The 20,855-nt window shown below is 56.1% G+C and overlaps 1 protein-coding gene across 1 annotated transcript in view; it reads right to left on the bottom strand.

The window, feature by feature from the left end:
• The window catches only part of LOC127580592 (dynein axonemal heavy chain 3-like), a 230,133-nt gene that overhangs the window by 69,294 nt on the left and 139,984 nt on the right, over positions 1 to 20,855 (bottom strand). The window contains 9 exon segments of the mRNA XM_052034178.1: positions 339 to 510; positions 1,848 to 2,032; positions 3,055 to 3,219; positions 7,292 to 7,399; positions 8,403 to 8,561; positions 11,797 to 11,964; positions 14,357 to 14,534; positions 19,011 to 19,144; positions 20,470 to 20,661. Of these exon segments, the coding sequence (XP_051890138.1) occupies positions 339 to 510; positions 1,848 to 2,032; positions 3,055 to 3,219; positions 7,292 to 7,399; positions 8,403 to 8,561; positions 11,797 to 11,964; positions 14,357 to 14,534; positions 19,011 to 19,144; positions 20,470 to 20,661 (1,461 nt within the window).

Here is a 20,855-nt window from a genome sequence, read left to right as displayed (position 1 = left end):
TTAGAACATAGAACACAGAACATAGAAAACACAGCACAGGAACAGGCCCCTCCGCCCACTATGTTTGCTCTGACCATGATGCCAATCCAATCCAATCCAATCCCATCTCCCTGCACAGTCCATATCTCTCCATTCCCTGGTGTCCGTTGGACCTGTGCATCACACCGCTGTGTCACACCTAAACCCCGTGCCACTACTGACGGCCACCACGTAACCACAGGTAAACACACTGAAGGGAGGTAATATCCTGCAGCCACTGCTGCCAGAGGAACCCAAAGGTTGCCCCTCGTGTTACTGGATGTCCGTGCCACAGGGCGACGACTGGGAGGGTGCCTCACCTGCCGGAAGTCGGGGGTGAAGGGCCCGAGGTAGGCCACCACGCCGGCGCTCAGCAGCACATCGCCGACGACGTTCTGGTAGGTATCCTGCAGTTGCTCTACTATGCCGGTCCACCGCTCCCTCTCCCCGCCCAGCCCAGCCATCAGCTTCTCCGCACGGTCCAGCTTCAACCTGTCACCAACACAGACTGTCAGGGGGAGGGAGGACCCCCAGTCCGGGGTGGGTGCAGCACCCATCCACCCAAATCCCTCCACTCCTCTTCCTCCACCCAACTCCCTCCACCCTGCTCCCTCCAACCCACACAACCCACCCCCCCCCCCGACACCCCACCAGGAATCCCGGGTGGGTGCACGGGCTCCGGTGGCAGCTGCAGGAAATGTGCCCTCCGTTACACAGAGGTAGGGTGGGTGGGGGGGGGGTCACTGAGAGATGTTGGGCAGCTGGGGCTGGTCATGGCCGGTGTACTGGCGTTGGGGGGGGGGCGGTGGTGGGGAGGGAGGAGATGGAAGAGGAGTGAGCGCAGGAGGGGAGGAGGGGAGGAGGGGAGGAGGTGGGGAAGATGGGAAGGGGAAGGAGGGTGAGGGGAAGGGTATGGAGGAGGGGGAGAAGGAGGGGATAGAGAGGAGGAGGGGAGGGGAGAAGTAGGGGAAGGGGAAGGGGAGGGGAAAGCAGAGTGGAAGGGGAGGGGGAGGGGCAGGGTGAGGAGGAGGGAGAGGAGGAACAGGTTACCCGGATAACCCTCAGTCTGGCTCTGCATCAGCCACCTGCCCACCCTAGCTGGGTGTGGGTGCACTGCTGTGGGGGTGCTGGGTGACCCCAGGTGTGGGTGCACTGCTGTGGGGGTGCTGGGTGACCCCAGGTGTGGGTGCACTGCTGTGGGGGTGCTGGGTGACCCCAGGTGTGGGTGCACTGCTTTGGGGGTGCTGGGTGACCCCAGGTGTGGGTGCACTGCTTTGGGGGTGCTGGGTGACCCCAGGTGTGGGTGCACTGCTTTGGGGGTGCTGGGTGACCCCAGGTGTGGGTGCACTGCTGTGGGGGTGCTGGGTGACCCCAGGTGTGGGTGCACTGCTGTGGGGGTGCTGGGTGACCCCAGGTGTGGGTGCACTGCAGATTTGGATCGTCACCGTATTTTGTTTCAGAGTTGCAGCATCTGCAGATTTGGATCGTCACCGTATTTTGTTTCAGATTTGCAGCATCTGCAGATTTGGATCGTCACCATATTTTGTTTCAGATTTGCAGCATCTGCAGATTTGGATCATCACCGTATTTTGTTTCAGATTTGCAGCATCTGCAGATTTGGATCATCATCGTATTTTGTTTCAGATTTGCAGCATCTGCAGATTTGGATCATCACCGTATTTTGTTTCAGATTTGCAGCATCTGCAGATTTGGATCATCACCGTATTTTGTTTCAGATTTGCAGCATCTGCAGATTTGGATCATCAGATGACTGCGAACCACCTCACATTGGAGCTCAGTGCCTGGGAGCTGGGAGTGACGGGACTCACAGGGTCATCGCGATGCTCTGTTCCAGCTGCTGTTTCTCAGCGAGTTTCTGGGACAGCTGGCTCTGCAGCCCCTCCAGCTTGCTCCTGATCTTCGACAGCTCACACCTCTTCTTGTCCAGCTTCTCCATCTGGATTTCCAGCTCGGCCTCTGCCTCCGCCAGCTTCCTTCGCTTGGGGGCAACGATCTGAAAAGAGGTCAACGCACAGTCACACCAGGCAACTCCCAGCGTGCCGGGCAGGGACCTGCGAGGAGCGAGCCGCTGAGACGGCGAAACCTCTCAGCTCGGGACCCCGGCTCTCGCTCTCTCTTCCTCCGCTGTTGCTACGACTCTGGGGGCCGCTGGTCAGGCGAGGAAAAGGGGTGGTTGAAGATCAAGGCCAACCCAACACAAAGCTGGTGGGGCAGGCAACGGCAGTGATTCCTGCTGTCCTGTGTGCTCCTGAGACTCCGGGTTACCTACACCAGGCACCTCAAAGCAATGGAAGGATGCAACCAACACCATGTCTGCAAAACCCTCCAAGGATAATGAACTAACGTCACTGCTCTCTCCCTGACCAGCGAGGCCCTGGTTATAACGTGATGCCTGAGACCTCAGCTGACATACAAGAGTTGACGGCTTTGTAAGTGCTACATGTTAGATCATAGAACACTACAGCACAGTACAGGCCCTTCGGCCCACAATGTTGTGCCGACATTTTATCCTGCTGTAAGATCTATCTAACCCTTCCCTCCCACATAGCCCTCCATTTCTCTATCATTCATGTGTCTATCTAAGAGTCTCTTAAATGTCCCTAATAAAATGTTGGCACAACATTGTGAGCCGAAGGGCCTGTCCTGTGCTGTAGTGTTGTGTTCTATGTATCTGCCCCCACTACCTCTGCCGGCAGTGCGTTCCACGCACCCACCACTCTTTGTGTAAAAAAACTTACCCCTGACATCCCCCTTATACCTTCCTCTGATCACCTTAAAAATGATGTCCCCTCATGTTAGCCATTGTTGCCCTGGGAAAAAGTCTCTGACTGTCCACTCGATCTATGCCTCTTATCATCTTGTACACCTCTATCAATTCACCTTGTACACCTCTCCCAAGCCATCTTGTACACCTCTCTCAAGTCATTTTGTACACCTTTCTCACGATGTTTTTTCTGTTGTTCTCTCACTCTGGAGCAGGGTGTGGGAGGGAAGAGTTATCGCGGTCTGGTTCACCTTTGCCACTTTATCGTAGACCTCTATGGCTTGGACCCAGCTGCAGAGGCCCTCACAGGCCGAGGACACGTTCCTGATGACAGCCGGCTGGAACTCCGGGTTGTTGATGAAGTCCCTGCGGATGCGCGCCGTCACGTGGGCTGGGATGTTGTCTTTGTCGAAGTCCTGTGGACGGGAGAGGGGAAGTGAGTGAGGAGCAGGCGTCAGCCAGGACCCGGTCAGCTCTACGCCCCGCGGTGCTCTGCCTTCTCCCCGACTGCCGGGGCTTGGGAACGCAACGGGTCGCCGCCACCCCAGTCTGATGGGCAACTGGTCCGCGCAACTTAGACACCGAGCGAAGCTCACCAAGGCCCGGTCGCGGTCACAGTCGCACAGTATGGAAGCAGGCCCTTTGGACTGACTCCTCCATGCCGACCAAGGTGCCTACCTGAGCTAGCCCCATTTGCCCGTGTTTGGCCCATATCCCTCTAAACCTTTCCTATCCATGTACCTGTCCAACTGTCTTTTAAAAGTTGTAACTGTACCTGCCTCAACCACTTCCTCTGGCAGCTCGTTCCAGATACCCACCATCCAGATGCCCCTCAAATCCTCTTTAAATCTTTCCCCTCTCACCTTAGAACATAGGACAGTACAGCACAGGAACAGGCCCTTCAGCCCACAAGCTAAACTAATCCCTTCTGCCTGCCCAATGTCCCTAAATCTATGCCCCCTCTGCTTTTAGACTCCCCGACCCTGGGCAAAGGACTGTGTGCACCCACCTTATCTGCACCCCTTGTGATTTTATAAGCTCTGCGAGGTCACTCCTTAGCCCGCTACGCTTGCAGCGCTGGAGATGGGAAGGTGATGTTGCAGTAGTAGAGGCTGTTCTGCCAAGCTGGCCATCCACGGGACGCGGCGGCGGGCGGCCGAGGGTACCGGCAGGTCGGCCTGCCTGCCCGTCTTCCGCGCTCACGTGCGCGCGCGGGTGTGTTTAGAGAGGGAGCACGCGGTCTCCGCGGGCACCCTGGCTGAGTTCAGCGCTCAGTGTGCCCCTCAGGGGATCACGTGTGTCATGGACGGTACGAACGCGATTCTTATTTGAAGTGTTGCGTGTTGCGTTAATGGGTGTAGCGTTGCGTGTGTGTTTCATTAGTATTAGTTTGCATTCTCTACTGTAGTATGTCGTTGTTTAGTTTCTTCTTTTCTGTATTAGATGTAGTGTATTGACACTGGTTGTCTTTTTGTAGTGCTTTTAGTGAATAAACGTTTATATATAAAAAAAGTAGAGGCTGTTCTCCTGACTGGGATGTTGGTTCTCGGAAGAACAGGCAGCAACCCTCCGTAGCACGGAGCTACTGGTGATAAATGATCAACAGACAGAGCTGAAAACTGGCCGTTCCTCGCTGACTGCAGACAGGAGTTACCCTGAGCTCAGAAGGCAAACTCACTTCTCTGTCAGTCAGGCAGCTTGACTCAGTAATCAAGCCGTAGTACAGAGCATCGCAGTCACAGGGCTCTGAATGCCTCCAGGACACACCCGTAGTTGGCTGTGTTTACTCGGGGAGCCTGAAGTTTGGTGTAAAAGAAACAAAGAAGATACAGGAGCCTGAGGGCACGTACCACCAGGCTTAAGGACAGCTTCTACTCCACTGTGATAAGACTATTGAACGGTTCCCTTATACGATGAGATGGACTCTGACCTCACGATCTACCTTGTTGTGACCTTGCACCTTATTGCACTGCACTTTCTCTGTAGCTGTGACACTTTACTCTGGACTGGTATTGTTTTTACCTGTACTACATCAATGCACTCTGTACTAACTCAATGTAACTGCACTGTGTAATGAATTGACCTGTACGATCGGTTTGCAAGACAAGTTTTTCACTGCACCTCGGTACAAGTGACAATAATAAACCAATCCCAATAAGTAAGTGGTTGCAAGAGATGTACTGTGAACATGGTCACTGTATAACGCTATACTGCAATGTGCCTTCGACAGTGTTGCGCTCCCACTGAGAACAGATTGAAGTTATAAAATAAGATCTTTATTAGTCACGTGTATATCGAAACACACAGTGAAATGCATCTTTTGCGTAGAGTGTTCGGGGGGCAGCCCGCAAGTGTCGCCACGCTTCCGGTGCCAACATAGCACGCCCACAACTTCCTAACCCGTACGTCTTTGGAATGTGGGAGGAAACCGGAGCACCCGGAGGAAACCCACGCAGACACGGGGAGAACAGATAAACTCCTTACAGACAGCGGCGGGAATTGAACCCAGGTCTCTGGCGCTGCAAAGCGTTACACTAACTGCTACACTGCTGTGTATGAGGTGGTGGAGGCAGCTGCTGTCATGACGTTTAAGTAGCTCGCAGTTCCTCCCAGTGAGCTGGTTAAAGCTCAGCAGCAGGAGGTACCCCTCCCAGCACCGGCAGTGTTCCCCCCGCCAGTGAGATGAAAACCAGCAGGGCAACAGAACTCACGTGACCTGCAAGTTTCAGGGATGTGCTACTCCTGAGCCCGAGGCCCACCCCTCCAAACAACGCACTCTGGCGTCAGCCCGAGTGCCCAGGTTGTGGCCATAGGGAGTTCTGCTCCTGACTGCTCCAGGAATTCTCCGGGGATGCTCTGGGAATCCTTACCTCTCGCCACAAACACCGCCAGACAACATCAGCTGCAGTGCAGCACATGAATCCACCCGCAGTGACACTTTCAATCTTCTTCGTTGAGAGGGTACAGGAGCCTGAGGACCCACACTCAATGATTCAGGAACAGCTTCTTCCCCTCTGCCATCGGATTCCTGAATGGTCCATGAACCCATGAACACGACCTCGTTATTCCTCTTTTGCACGATTTTTGTAACTTACGGTAATTTTTATATACTGCTGCCGCAAAACAACACATTTCACGGCATCTGTCAGTGATAATAAACCTGATTCTGATTCAGATTCTGAACCCCTCTGGCCGTAAACAAAACCTCATAGCGCGACGCTATTACAGCGCCAGCGACCCGGGTTCAATTCCGGCCGCTGTCTGTGAGGAGTTTGTACGTTCTCCCCGTGTGTCTGCTCCGGTTTCCTCCCACATTCCAAAGACGTACGGGTTAGGAAGTTGTGGGCGTGCTGTGTTGGCGCCGGAAGCGTGGCGACACTTGTGGGCTGCCCCCAGAACACACGACGCAAAAGATGCATTTCACTGTGTGTTTCGATGTACGTGTGACTAATAAAGATATCTTATCTTATCTTATCTCATTTACTGGTGGGTTTCACTGAGCGTTTCCCCTGAGCCATGCTGTTTAGAAGGACAACTCCCAAACCGCATCCTTTGCCCTCACTGAGGCCTGTGACCTCCTGTGCGCTCAGACGAGGCCTCCCACATTTGCCTCGGCTGCTCTCCCCGCGAGGTTGGGGTCACGGACAACGTCCCGGTCTCGGGACCACTCCCGCCGCCGCTGCTGATCTCGGGACCCCCTCACCGCAGGGAACAGTCCACCAGTCACATCCCTTCAGCGCAGCATCTCGCTGTTCAGTGGCAGCACTCCCCTGTAGCTGGCAGAGTGCTGCTGGACCTGGCTGCACAGATTGTTCCTGGTGAGGTGAACGTCTGCAGGAGGCTGAAGGCATCACCGACACCGACCGGGTCTGTGTTACCCGGGGACACCCAAGCACACCGCCTGTGGACTTTGACAACAAGTATTGCGCTCCTCTGTGACTGGCACAAACATGGTGAGGGTGTCCTGCCATGACCAATGACTCGGGTCAAACAGAGTTAAACACGGCCAACAATCCCACCCTCAAATGTTTGTTTACTGTCAATGACCCCGGCCCTCAGCGACCCCTGACCCTCAGTGACCCCGACCCCTGTGACCACTGACCCTGTGACTCTGAACCTGTGATTCGTGACCCTCAGTGATCCACTGACTCGCATTGACCCCTGACCCTCAGTGACTCTGACCCTATGACCCCAGACCCTGTGGCACCCACCCTCAGTGACCCCTGACACTCAGTGATCCTAACCCTCACTGACCCTGTGACCCCCCGACTCTCAGCGACCCCCTGACCTTCAGCTACTCTCTGATCCTCGGTGCGCCCCACCCTCAGTGAACCCTGACCCCTTAGTGATCCTGACTATCAGTGACCCCTGACCATCAACGACCCCTGACCATCAGTGAGCCCTGATCCTCAGTGACCCAACCCTCAGTGCCTCGCGACCGTCAGTGACCCTCTGACCCTCAGTGACCCCTGAACCTGCAACCCCTACCTTCAGTGACTCCAGGAACTTCATGTCTCCGAGCATCTTCTTGGCGGGAGGCCAGTAGTCATCCCTGCTCCTCCGGTCCCCATCCACCCTTCTCTCAGGTTTAATTCCCTTCACAGGAGAGATGAAAGTTAACGCTGGCTGGGGACCCTCACTGACAGCACAGAGAGAACACCCCGTCGAGGTAGTTCTGCCCATCCCCATGCTATCCCCATCTGGCCCTTCGGCACTTCAGCAGCTCCGAGCCCCCAGAGGGGTATCTGCTAGGGCAACGCCCCCCAGATGTCATCAGCCGAGGTGCGAGGCTCAGCCTGGTTTAGGGTCTCACTGATCCAGAACACACCAGGGGCTGCGTACACACACGAGTGTCAGCCCTTCCCCTGGATCTGCGCTGTAACGGACCATCACACAAACCACCATCCTTACCAGAGGGGATCACCGCTCGGCTACTCCCTGTGCAGCCCGCACACTCCCCCTGTACCCCACAAACTCCCCGTCTACCTCGCACCCCTCAGACCAATCTCCCTCCATCCTGCACCAGAGGGTATCACAGCACGGCCACTCCCCGTGTACCCCGCACACCTCAGACCAATCCCCCTCCATCCTGCACCGTTCACCACCCCCACCCGCACTCCACCCCCACACAGCTTTGAGTGAAGGAACGTCAGCGCACTGCCACCGGGCACCCTCCTACACCCGGCGTTGCTGGTTACATGGGCACCACCTGGGGGGATATGTGCAAGGGCTCGTCACCCAACACCCACCCATAGACCGTACACCCCACCCACAGAGACCCAAAGCCCCACCCAACACCCTACACCCCACCCATAGTCCGTACACCCCACCCATAGAGACCCAATACCTCACCCATAGACCCAACACCCCACCCATCAACACCCAACACCGCACCTCCCACCCATCGACACCTACATCCCTCCTATTGACACCATACACCCCACCCATAGAGACCCTGCATCCACCCATAGTTCACATCTACCCGAGGGTGACAATGCTCCCCCACCCACGGTACCCCACCCATGGTACCCCCACACATGGTACATCCCAGCCACAGTACCCCCCACCCATGGTACCCCCCACCCCCGGGCGGACCTACCTTCAGCACACAGATGGCGGCGAGGGTGAGGCGGACCCCGGCGGGGGGGTTCTGCATGGACTTCACCAGGGCGATGTCCCCGGCCCTCAGGGTGTCGATGGCGGCCACTGCGGCGCTGAGGGCCGGCGTGGCCACACTCAGTTCTCGCTCACACTCCTCCTGCACACCGGGCATGCTGTCACTGACCGGCACAGGGACCGCCCCCGCCCCCACCCCTGACCCCACCCCCGCCCCCGACCCGCCCCCACCGGGCACGCCATCACTGACCAGCACAGGGACCGCACCCACCCCCAACCCGTCCCCGCCCCCACCGGGCACACCGTCACTGACCAGCGCAGGGACCGCCCCCGCCCCCGGACCCGCCCCCGCCCTTGACCCCACCCCCACCCCCACCCGTCCCCACCCCCACCGGGCACACTGTCCGTCACTGCCGGCACAGACCCCGCACCCGTCCCCTCCCCCACAACCACCCCCATCCCCACCCCCGCACCCCCACCCCTGCCCCAACCCCCACCCCTGCCCTCAGGGAGCTCTGTCCTGTCCGCTGCCGGCTGGTGGTCTCCGTCCGGGGTGGGGGAGGGCCGCGGGGGGAGGGGCGCGGTTTCTATCACAGCAGGGCACAGGAGGGGGAGTGGACCTCAGGCTGCTTCCCCTGTTCGTAACGTCCTGGCCTGGCCTCAGTGCCGCTTCCCGGCTCCCCCCCCCCCAACCAACCCCACCCCACCCCACCCCTCATCCCCAGGCCTCCAAGTCTCAGCACCCAGCACTTTCTGGGCAGGGGAATCCCAGAGAGACCCACCCAACTGACTGCTGCCTAGGAGTATCGTCGTTGACACCTCCCCCCCCCCCCCACCTACTTCCAGTGGAGTGACAACCTCCCCGTTCCCCCAGTCCACCTCCCCTTTGCCTCTCCCTCCACCCACTCACCGAGTCCCTGAAGTCTCACCTTCCCGCTCCATCAGCGGACATCACCCTCCGGCTCTACCCCCCCCCCCCCCCCCACCGTCTCACCAACGCCGGTTGTCAGAGGCCGAAGCCCCAGCCTCAGTAAACAGGAGGACTGGTCTCAGCCTGTCAGCCGAGACTGACCCACCCACCCCTACTCTCTGGGCTCAAGCCCCCACGCCATCTGGGGCCTGGTCCTCAGGCTCCTACGGTAACCCTCTCGTGCGGCACCTCACCTGAACCCCTTGGAAGTCGGAAGCTGAGGCGACACTGGTTCCTTATTCCCTAGCCTGCGCTGGACCACGAGACCGCTGGTCCGAATGCAAGGAAACCAGCCCCCCAGCAGGGTCTGACACTCCTCCTGCACACACCGGACGCCTCCCGAGGCCGCTCCAGGGCTCTGGGACCTCTCGGAGTGCTCACACTGTGATCGGGCTGGGAGTCAGCTACCGAGAAGTCATTGTACGTGTGCTCCCCCCCCCCCCACCCCCACACCTCCCCGCCGGGGGTCATACCCCGTTCCCAGCACGGCGTCCCTCCAAGAGGACCCGAGTGCTCTCAGATTGGATTCCTTGGACTTTCTGTTCCTTTGCTTGGATTCCGCTGGTGTTCCCGAGGTGATATGTTACAACCCACCGCTCCAGGACTCTCTCTCCCCCTGAAACCTGCTCATTATTTACTTCAGCCAAGTCTTTCCCTCCGTTCCGGCGGGATTACCAACCCAGCCTTTGGTAGGATTTACAGGTCAGAAGCACGCCGTGGACGACAGGTTGGAGCCAGGGTGCACAGCTCACATCCAGCCGGCTTCAGCTGGTCCTCAGCACTTCTGTGTACACCCCTACCCGTGGCCCTGCACTCTGCAGCCTTGTTGATTCACTGGACGTGAAGATCGACTCCTTAAATCAGTCTCAGCTCATCACCCCACAACCCAGGAACCTGAAATCTGTGCCGTGACACACAGACCACCCTAACAGTGTCCCCCACCTCGTGACACACGGACCACTCTAACCGTGTCCCCCACCCCGTGACACATGGATCACTCTAACCGTGTCCCCCACCCCGTGACACACGGACCACCCTAACCGTGTCCCCCACTTTGTGACAAACGGACCACTCTAACCGTGTCCCCCACCCCGTGACACATGGACCACTCTAACCGTGCCCTGCAATGTGACACAGTGATCTCGAGACTCTGTTCTTGTGTCTTGCCCCAGTAAACGTCTCTGTGTGAGTGTGGGGGGTGGTGGGGAGTGGGGGGGTCTTCTGTCCTTTGTCAACGTTCCGGTCCCTCCCCAACACTCACTGCCCCGACTGAACACCGAGGCAGGAGGGCCGACTGTTCCCCGACGATGGAACCCCCCCCACCTCACCACACACCTTGGGGACACAGCGGGTGATAGAAGGGTCGCTGCCAGCAGTGGCCCTTCCTGATAATTCACAGGTACGGCAGATGATCGGCTGTGTGCGTTGTGGTATGGGCGGGGGGCGATTCAGTGGAGTGCTGTACAACGCCAGCCACTCTGTGAGACTCCTGGCCTGTGGGCTATGTCCAGTCAGCAGAGGGGGTATGTTGTGGGCTAGGTCCCGTCAGCAGAGGGGGTACGTTGTGGGCTAGGTCCCGTCAGCAGAGGGGGTATGTTGTGGGCTGGGTCCCGTCAGCAGAGGGGGTATGTTGTGGGCTAGGTCCCGTCAGCAGAGGGGGTATGTCGTGGACTAGGTCCCGTCAGCAGAGCGGTACATTGTGGGCTAGGTCCCGTCAGCAGAGGGGTACGTTGTGGGCAAGGTCCCGTCAGTAGACGGGTACATTGTGGGCAAGGTCCCGTCAGCAGACGGGTACGTTGTGGGCAAGGTCCCGTCAGCAGAGGGGGTACATTGTGGGCTGGGTCCCGTCAGCAGAGGGGGTACATTGTGGGCAAGGTCCCGTCAGCAGAGGGGTACATTGTGGGCTAGGTCCCGTCAGCAGAGGGGGTACGTTGTGGGCTAGGTCCCGTCAGCCGAGGGGTACATTGTGGGCTGGGTCCTGTCAGCAGAGTGGGTACATTGTGGGCTAGGTCCTGTCAGCAGAGGGGTACGTTGTGGGCTAGGTCCCGTCAGCAGAGAGGTACGTTGTGGGCTAGGTCCCGTCAGCAGAGGGGTACGTTGTGGGCAAGATCCCGTCAGCAGAGGAGTACATTGTGGGCTAGGTCCCGTCAGCAGAGGGGGTACGTTGTGGGCAAGGTCCCGTCAGTAGAGGAGTACATTGTGGGCTAGGTCCCGTCAGCAGAGGGGTACGTTGTGGGCTAGGTCCCATCAGCAGAGGGGGTACATTGTGGGCTAGGTCCTGTCAGCAGAGGGGTACGTTGTGGGCTGGGTCCCGTCAGCAGAAGGGTACATTGTGGGCTGGGTCCCGTCAGCAGAGGGGTACATTGCACGGAGGGTGCTGTGCCTGTCGGGGGGAACCCACATTCACCTTAATCTTTTGTGCCTCCTGAGCTGCTGTGTTTACCACCTGCTCCTCCGCCTCCACAAACCCCTTCACCGCCTGCACCTCCTGCGCCTCCTCTGCGATGCTGGACACCAGCTCCTGTGTTTCCTGCTCTTGCTGCATTAGCAAAGGCTTCAGGCCCGTCAGCTCCTCCTGCATCAGCACCATCTGAACCAAGGCACAAAGCGGTGTTCAGCGTGGGCTCACACACGCGCGCGCGCACACACACACATACACGCACACACATGCACACACACATGCAGACACACATACACACACATACACACACAAGCAAACACACACACATGCACACATGCACACGCACACACATGCACACATACACGTGCACACACATGCACACACATGTACACATGCACACACATGCACACGCATACACATATGCACACACACGCGTGAACACACACATGCACACACATACACACATACACACATGCACACACGCATGCACACACAGTGATACACACTCAGACACATACACACATGCACACACACATGCACACACAGAGATACACACACAAACACATACACACACATGCACACACACAGACTCATACACATACGCACACACACATGCATGCACACATGCATACACACAAGCGAACACACACACACGCACACACACATGCATGCACACATGCATACACACAAGCGAACACACACACACGCACACACACACACGCGCGCGCGCACACACACATACACACCGCACCTCAGGGGCTGTTTCCTGGGTGGGGAGGGAGGTTCAAAACTAGGGGGTTCAGCTTTAAGGTGAGAGGGGGAAGATTTAAAGGGACCTGAGGGGCAACGTTTTCACACAGAGGGTGGTGGGGAGATGGACCGAGCTGCCAGAGGAAGGGGTAGAGGTGGGTACAAAAGGCACTCGGACAGGCACATGGATGGGATAGGTTTAGAGGGATACAGGCCAAACGCGGGCAAACGGGAGTGGCTCAGATAGGCAGCTGGACAGCATGGACAGGTTGGGCCAAGGGGCCTGTTTCCGTGGAACTCTGTGACTGTAGAACACTTGACCTGCCTCAGACCCCACCCTGGTCACATCCGCACGTGGACCCCCTGCCCCTGCACCAACCCCGCACAGTTGATCCAACTCAGCGGGCAGGGTGGGGTCTCCACATCCTGAGGGGGACGCTGGCAGAGTGAGTGAAGGTGATCTTGCTGAATGGGGGAGGGGAGGGGGAGGGGAGGGAGGAGACGGACTCAGACAGTTCTCTCACCACTCCCCTCCTGTACCTCTGTCCTTCTTGTAAAACGTGTGTAAACATAAAGGCCGCAGTGGAAATACAGAGATTCTTCCCCCCCATGCCCCCCGTGCATGCTCAGCACACTGGGAGCTGTGTGCTCACCGCACTGGGAGCTGTGTGCTCACCGCACTGGGAGCTCTGTGCTCACCGCGCTGGGAGCTGTGTGCTCACCGCACTGGGAGCTGTGTGCAGATCGCACTGGGAGCTGTGTGCTCACCGCACTGGGAGCTGTGTGCTCACCGCACTGGGAGCTGTGTGCTCACCGCACTGGGAGCTGTGTGCATACCGCACTGGGAGCTGTGTGCTCACCGCACTGGGAGCTGTGTGCATACCGCACTGGGAGCTGTGTGCTCACCGCACTGGGAGCTGTGTGCTCACCGCACTGGGAGCTGTGTGCATACCGCACTGGGAGCTGTGTGCTCACCGCACTGGGAGCTGTGTGCTCACCGCACAGGGAGCTGTGGGCAAGTGTTTGAGATCTGGGGATAGTGCAGCAACTTGCTTCAGAATCTGGCCAAAATCCAAGGCGGTCAATCGCAATGTGTTGGAGATAATGTCGATCGAAGAGCCACTGGGGGATTTACAGCGGGGGGTCTGTTGCCTCACCTGGCGTGGACACGCCCGACACAGAGACCACAGCACGTCCCCAGGCCTGGTACTTCACTATCTTCCATCGGTCCCCCTCCCTCACAGCCTCAACCCTTCACCCAGCCACGGGGCTGACCTTGTCCTGCTGAGAGGTTGAGGGGGCAGCTGGAGGGAGGTGGGGTCACCCCGAGAATCAGTGCGTGGAGGAGTTGGAGCTCGGGAATCCAACGCCCTCGAGGCAGGAGGTGTGAGATTCAAGGCCGAAACGGCGGGTCCTCCTTTGAACAGTGCTGAGTCCGGGAGATCGCCATCGGGAAGATGCAGTGCTGTTCCTCAAGCTTCCCTTGAGTCTTGCTGGGACAGAGATTCCAACAGGGAGAGGAGGGAGAATTAAACCAGGAGCTCAGGGCCAGCTGTGTGGTCTGGATGGCGGGCTCCCAACGCTGACAGATGTTCTGGTTTTATTTCAGTGTTTCATCCCTACTGGGTGAACGGAGCGACTGCTGAGGTCCCATTGGGGCTCAGCAGCTGGCCAGGCCAACCAGCGGATGGGTGTTTGAAAACGATTCCCTACACGTGACTGGCGGCAAATCGCCGTGGTGATCAGCTGACTGACGGTGGATCGGGGAGAGACCCTCCACCTGGTCTGCTCGAATGGAATGAACCTCAGGGGACACTTCACTTAAATTTACCTGTGAGGCTGCAAAGTCCAACTTTTCCAGTCCAACCACATATCTGTTCTTGTTGGTGAACAATTCCAATCTTTTCCTTTCCAGAAGACTCTTAAAGATTTTCATTAACTCGAGGTAGGATGTGGGCGTGACGTAAATCCTCCTCTGAAGAGAGTTGTAGAACCTGAAGGGAACGTGCATCGGAAAAGTTACCGGAAGTATCGCAGGGGTCAGAAATCTGAGGCAACAGCAGCTGCGCTCGTGGAGATCGTTAACGCTTCACCCGGATCGACAGCTCTGACCTTCCCCTTCTCTCCACAGTGATGTCGGTGCTGCTCCGGGAGCGTGTGGTATCTCCTGGCTAGGGCAGGCACTGTAGCGTAGCGGTTTAGCGTAACACTATTACAGCGCCAGCGACCCGGGTTCAATTCCGGCCGCTGTCTGTGAGGAGTTTGTATGTTCTCCCCGTGTCTGAGCGGGTTTCCTCCGGGTGCTCCGGTTTCCTCCCGCATTCCAAAGACGTACGAGTTAGGAAGTCGTGGGCATGCTATGTCGGTGCCGGGAGCGTGGCGACACTTGCGGGCTGCCCCCAGAAAACTCTACGCAAAAGATGCATCTCACTGTGTGTTTCGATGTACATGTGACGAATAAAGAAATCTTCTCTTATAAACTTACTTATAATATTATTAGTTCTGAACGGTGAAGTGAAATTGGAATCCAGTTGCTAATTCCAATTTCTATTCCAGTTCTAACAAACTATTTAAGTAATGATCATTTTATATTTTACATATGTGTAATTTTGTTGGAAACTTTCAGCGGAATTGGGAACGAGTGGTCCTGTGGACAAGAGGCATGTTTTAGAACCTCTCCGTGTCACCCGCTATATGTCACTGTTCCCTCTGCCTGTCCTCCCACTACCAGTCACGGGCCAGGACGATGCCTGAGACTTCCGCCCACAAGCGAGAACGGAGGGGGGAGGCTGTTGTTACACAGAACGGGTCCTTCAATGAGGACAACCTCAGGAAACAGTCTCTTCTGCTCCCTCTCCTGGTGTTTGACTGAACAATTCATTATCTCACCCAGTCTCATTTCATATCCTGAACACAAGACAGTGTGAGATCTCACTCTATCCAATCCCACTCTCCATATCCTTTCATAAGAGATAAGATCTCTTTATTAGTCACACGTACATTGAAACACACAGTGAGATGCACCTTTTTGCGTCGAGTGTTCTGGGGGCAGCCCGCGAGTGTCGCCACGCTTCCGGCGCCAACATAGCACGCCCGCAACTTCCTGACCCGTACGTCTTTGGAATGTGGGAGGAAACCGGAGCACCCGGAGGGAACCAATAAGAACATCTGAAGCAGAAGCAGGAACAGACCATTTTGGCCTCAGGCCTGCTCCGTCACACAAAAACAGCACAGCTGACCTCCTACCTGCACCACTGCACCCCGACCCCTTGATTAGTGAAGACCAGAAATACCCAGGTATCTCACACACAGTCTCATTCCTCTCCCTCTCCATTTAATATGCCACCTAATCTTATCCCATTCACCCAATCTCTCCGGTGTAGAAGACAATGGGAAGGGAGCTCTGGTGAGCAAAGGGTTACTCTCTCTCTCTACTGGGAAACAGCTTGAGCCACCTGCTTGTGTAAGAAGTTGCTCAGTTTCAAGGCCACAAGAACAGGGTTGTCTCAGACTAACTGTGAAAGATGTGTTAACCTGTCTGGCTGCACACAGCAGCCTCGGCTTGACCAGTGGCAGCGTGAGCTGGTCAAGCATACTCGAATATAGGTACGCCTGTGCAGTAGGTGGACACCCACCGGAGAACAATGTAGTTAAGTTTGTTAGCACCCTGTATTCCTTGAGTCGGGCCACATGCAGGGAAGAGCAGCACTGACTGTTTGCTCCTCCATGTACCCCTACTCCTGCTAGCATTAAACAATAAAGAACTTTTTGTACGCTCCGTGGTTCTGCTGTTGTCTGCTTTATTACAGCGCGGGTTGACTTTCATGCTGGACTGACAGCCCTCTTGTTTCAGTGACTCTTTCACCCTTATCTTGTGACAATTAAACATGCTGCTTGAGTGATTTGAGTCAGAGAAGGGCTCCAAGATATTGCATTCTAATCTCCGCCGCCAAGTGTTCATGTCTGGGCCCTGGGAGATCAGTGTCAGCCGGTGACAGCTGGGCTGGAATAAAACCAGAGGACGCTGGAAACACCGAACAGGTCAGGCAGTGTCGGCGAGAAACAGTGTCAACGTTTCAGGGTGGAGAATCTTTCGTCAGAGCTGATGTTGTCTGGGCGAGGTGAGCAGGTGGGAGAGAAGGGGGCTTATTGTGCCATTTGGTTGGCCTGTGATATTGGAGGTGGTCACACTAGACGTATTGGTATTGGTATTGGTTTATTACTGTCACTTGTGCCGAGGTACAGTGAAAAACTTGTCTTGCAAACCGATCGTACAGGTCAATTCATTACACAGTGCGGTTACATTGGGTTAGTACAGAGTGCATTGAGGTAGTTCAGGTAAAAACAATAACAGTACAGAGTAAAGTGTCACAGCTACAGGGAAAGTGCAGTGCAATAAGGTGCAAGGTCACAACAAGGTAGATCATGAGGTCAGAATCCATCTCATGGTATGAGGGAACCTTATCATAGTCTTATCATGGTGGGGTAGAAGCTGTCCTTGAGCCCGGTGGTACGTGCCCTCAGGCTCCTGTATCCTCTACCCGATGGAAGAGGAGAGAAGAGAGAATCACCCGGGTGGGTGGGGACTCTGATTATGCTGCTGCTTCACCAAGGCAGCGAGAGGTAAGGACAGAGTCCATGGAGGGGAGGCCAGTGTCCATGATGCGCTGGGCTGTGTCCACAGCTCTCTGCATTTTCTTGCGGTCCTGGGCAGAGCAGTTGCCGTACCAAGCCGTGATACATCCAGATAGGATGCTTTCTATGGTGCATTGGTAAAAGTTGGTGAGGGTCAAAGGGGACAAACCGAATTTTTTTAGCCTCCTGAGGAAGTAGAGGTGCTGGTGAGCTTTCTTGGCCGTGGCATCTGCGTGATTTGACCGTGATTTGTAGCCGCTCCACGTGGAGATCACTCCCACAGATGGGTGTTGGAGGAGGAGGGACCACATGTCCACATCCTGAGGGATGCCCCACTACCTCAGAGAGGTGTCCCTGGGCAACAGGCTTCAGATGTTAAAGATTAAAGATTAAGATCTTTATTAGTCACATGTACATCAAAACGCACAGTGAAATGCATCTTCTGTGTAGAGTGTTCTGGGGGCAGCCCGCAAGTGTCACCACGCTTCCGGCGCCAACATAGCACGCCCACAACTTCCTAACCCGTACGTCTTTGGAACGTGGGAGGAAACCGGAGCACCCGGAGGAAACCCATGCAGACACATTGGGAGAACGTACAGACTCCTTACAGACAGCGGCGGGAATCGATCCCGGGTCGCTGGCGCTGTAATAGCGTTACGCCAGCCGTTACGTGCAGAGAGGCCGGAGGCAGGCACGGTAGTGTAGCAGTTAGCGTAATGCTTTACAGCGCCAGTGACCCGGGATCGATTCCGGCCGCTGTCTGTAAGGAGTTTGTACGTTCTCCCCGTGTCTGCGTGGGTTTCCTCCGGGTGCTCCGGTTTCCTCCCACATTCCAAAGATGTACAGGTTAGGAAGTTGTGGGCACGCTATGTTGGTGCCGGAAGCGTGGCGACACTTGCGGGCTGCCCCCAGAACACTACGCAAAAGATGCATTTCACTGTGTGTTTCGATGTACAGGTGACTAATAAAGAAATCTAATCTTATCTTGTTTTCTTCAAAGCAGAGCAGTGAAGGGGTGATTTGATGGACAGCTTTAAACAGTGAGTTGACATGCTGAAATGATGTGTACGGATGGGAAACCGGTTTAAAACAACTGGCAAACTCAAGTGGAGAGGAGGAGAAGCCGATTTGCTTTGCGGCTGGTCACGGTGTGAAGAGCACACCTTGAATGCCTGAGCCAAGACATTGGGGATCACCTGAAGTGGGACTGTGGAGGGAACCAGAATCCGTGGTCAAAGTATTCTTCATACTGGTTTATCCATGGGAAGTAATGTCCTTTGTGATCTGTGGCGGTAAGGCGGAGCGGTTTCACTGGAGAATTCGAGCGTTCTCACATGGGGAAAGGCAGGTGAGCCCACATGTGGAAGGGGGTGAAGTTTGGGGGGTGGGGGGGTGGTGTTCAGGATGGAGGAGAGTCAGGCCAGGGATCAGTGGTGATCTCAACAAACGAGCGGGAAAAGTGTCGGCTCTGGCGCTGATGTTCACTTGGTGTCTGGGTGGGGAGGGACACGTCCTGTGCCGCCCACACTCAGTCACAGTTCCTTGGCGGGATGTTGGACGTCCTGAGTCCCCGGGGTCTGGCTGGGATGTTAAATCTCTCCCCCACCCTCAGCCCCAGCATGTGTTGGGGCTTCTAGCGTCTCACACCCCGCATTCCGTGAATTTTTACAGCATTACGACTGTTAACAGGAATGAATGGAATTTTCTAGCTCTCTCCCTGGATAACTCACAGCCAAACTGAAATACACCCCGAACGAGGCAAAAAATAAGAATATTTTACTGGTAAAACAATAAAACTTAATTCACAAGGTTAGCTTCAAATGAGTAACACACACCTTTCAGAGAGGGACAGGACAGACTGATGGAAGTGTTTACACATGGAGACAGCTTCAGCCCGCACTTCCTGAGACATCTCCACGTCATCCAGAAAATGATTGGCCACTTTCTCCAACGCATCTTCAGGCCAAGCCTACAGGACGGAACGGCAAACCTGACACCGGCAGAGTTACACAGTAATTCCCAGACGCACAGTGAGGTGCAGAGAGAGACGCAGGCAGTGAGACACAGACGGTGAGACACAGACGGTGAGACACAGATGGTGAGACACCGATGGTGAGATGCAGATGGTGAGACACAGACGATGAGACGCAGACGGTGAGACACTGACAGTGAGACACAGACGGTGAGACACAGACGGTGAGACACAGATGGTGAGACACCGATGGTGAGATGCAGATGGTGAGACACAGACGATGAGACGCAGACGGTGAGACACGGACAGTGAGACACAGACGGTGAGACGCAGACGGTGAGACGCAGAAGGTGAGGTGCAGACGGTGAGACACTGACGGTGAGATGCAGACGGTGAGACACAGTCAGTGAGACGCAGGCGATGAGACACAGACGGTGAGACACAGATGGTGAGACACTGACAGGGAGACACAGACGGTGAGACACAGACAGTGAGACACAGATGGTGAGACGCAGAAGGTGAGACGCAGACGGTGAGAAGCAGTAGGTAAAGTGCAGATGGTGAGACGCAGACAGTGAGACGCAGACGGTTAGACGCAGTAGGTGAGACACAGACGGTGAGACGCAGACGGTGAGACGCAGTAGGTGAGGCGCAGACGGTGAGACGCAGATGGTGAGACACAGACAGTGAGACACAGTAAAGACACAATTAGGCTTGAGAAGGTGTGGGAAAGATCCACAACGATGTCGCCTGGACTGGAGGGCTGGAGTTATCGAGAGAGATTGGATAGGCTGGGACTCTCTTCCCCGGAGCCAAGGAGGCCGGGAGGTGACATGTTAGCGGCATATAAGATTATCGGCATGGATAGAGTAGACCGCCAGTGTCTGCTTCCCATGGTAGGGGTGTCGAAAACTAGAGGGCATAGGTTTAAGGTGAGAGAATGTTTAAAGGGGATCTGAGGGGTAAGTTTTTCACACAAAGAGTAGCTGGTATCTGGAACGAGCTGCCAGAGGAGGTGGTAGAAGCAAGGAACAGTAATGACATTTGAGAGGCATCTGGACAGGTAACTGAATGAGCTGGGCACAGAGGGATGTGGAACGAATGCGGGCAAGTGGGGATTAGAATGGATAGGCATGGTGGTCAGCATCGACACAGTGGGCCGAAGGGCCTGCTTCTGTGCCGTACAGCTCTGTGACATTGAGGGTCACAGACGCTGAGGTGCAGGCAGTCACAGCCTCTGACAGAGAGCAGGGAACGGAGATCCTTGGGCCCACAAAGCCACCCGTTCCCTCTGCGACCCGGGGTTACGTTGGTGGAGTTACCTGAAACCAGTCGATGGTGCAGCAGTTAATGAGAGCAGGAAACTGGCGCAGGCGGTTGCGAAACGCCTCTCCGATGGGGCTGAAGGCCAGCATCAGGTGGAGGTTCTGCTGGACCCTCTTGGTGAACCGGCTGTAGGTGTCGAGGGGGGTGACGTCCTCCTCTGTTTTCTGCGCGGGCACCAGCCGCCTCATCTGGCAGAGAGTGACGCAAGGAACGCTGGGTACCAGACACGGGCGCCGTGCTCTGAGTGTGTTTATTTACGCGTGGTAGGTGAATGTCAGGCAAGGTTTGTCTTGCTGGACCTCAGGGGTTCACAAGGCACCGTGCACGCTGTCAGCTGTTCCAGAGGTGTGGTCAGCCATGTGAAGGCACTGACGTATCCAGA

The sequence above is a fragment of the Pristis pectinata genome, chromosome 19, assembly GCF_009764475.1.
Source record: "Pristis pectinata isolate sPriPec2 chromosome 19, sPriPec2.1.pri, whole genome shotgun sequence".
NCBI classification, from domain to species: Eukaryota; Metazoa; Chordata; class Chondrichthyes; order Rhinopristiformes; family Pristidae; genus Pristis; species Pristis pectinata.
The sequence above is the reverse complement of the archived record's forward strand: the minus strand, read 5'-3'. Positions and strand labels throughout refer to the sequence as shown.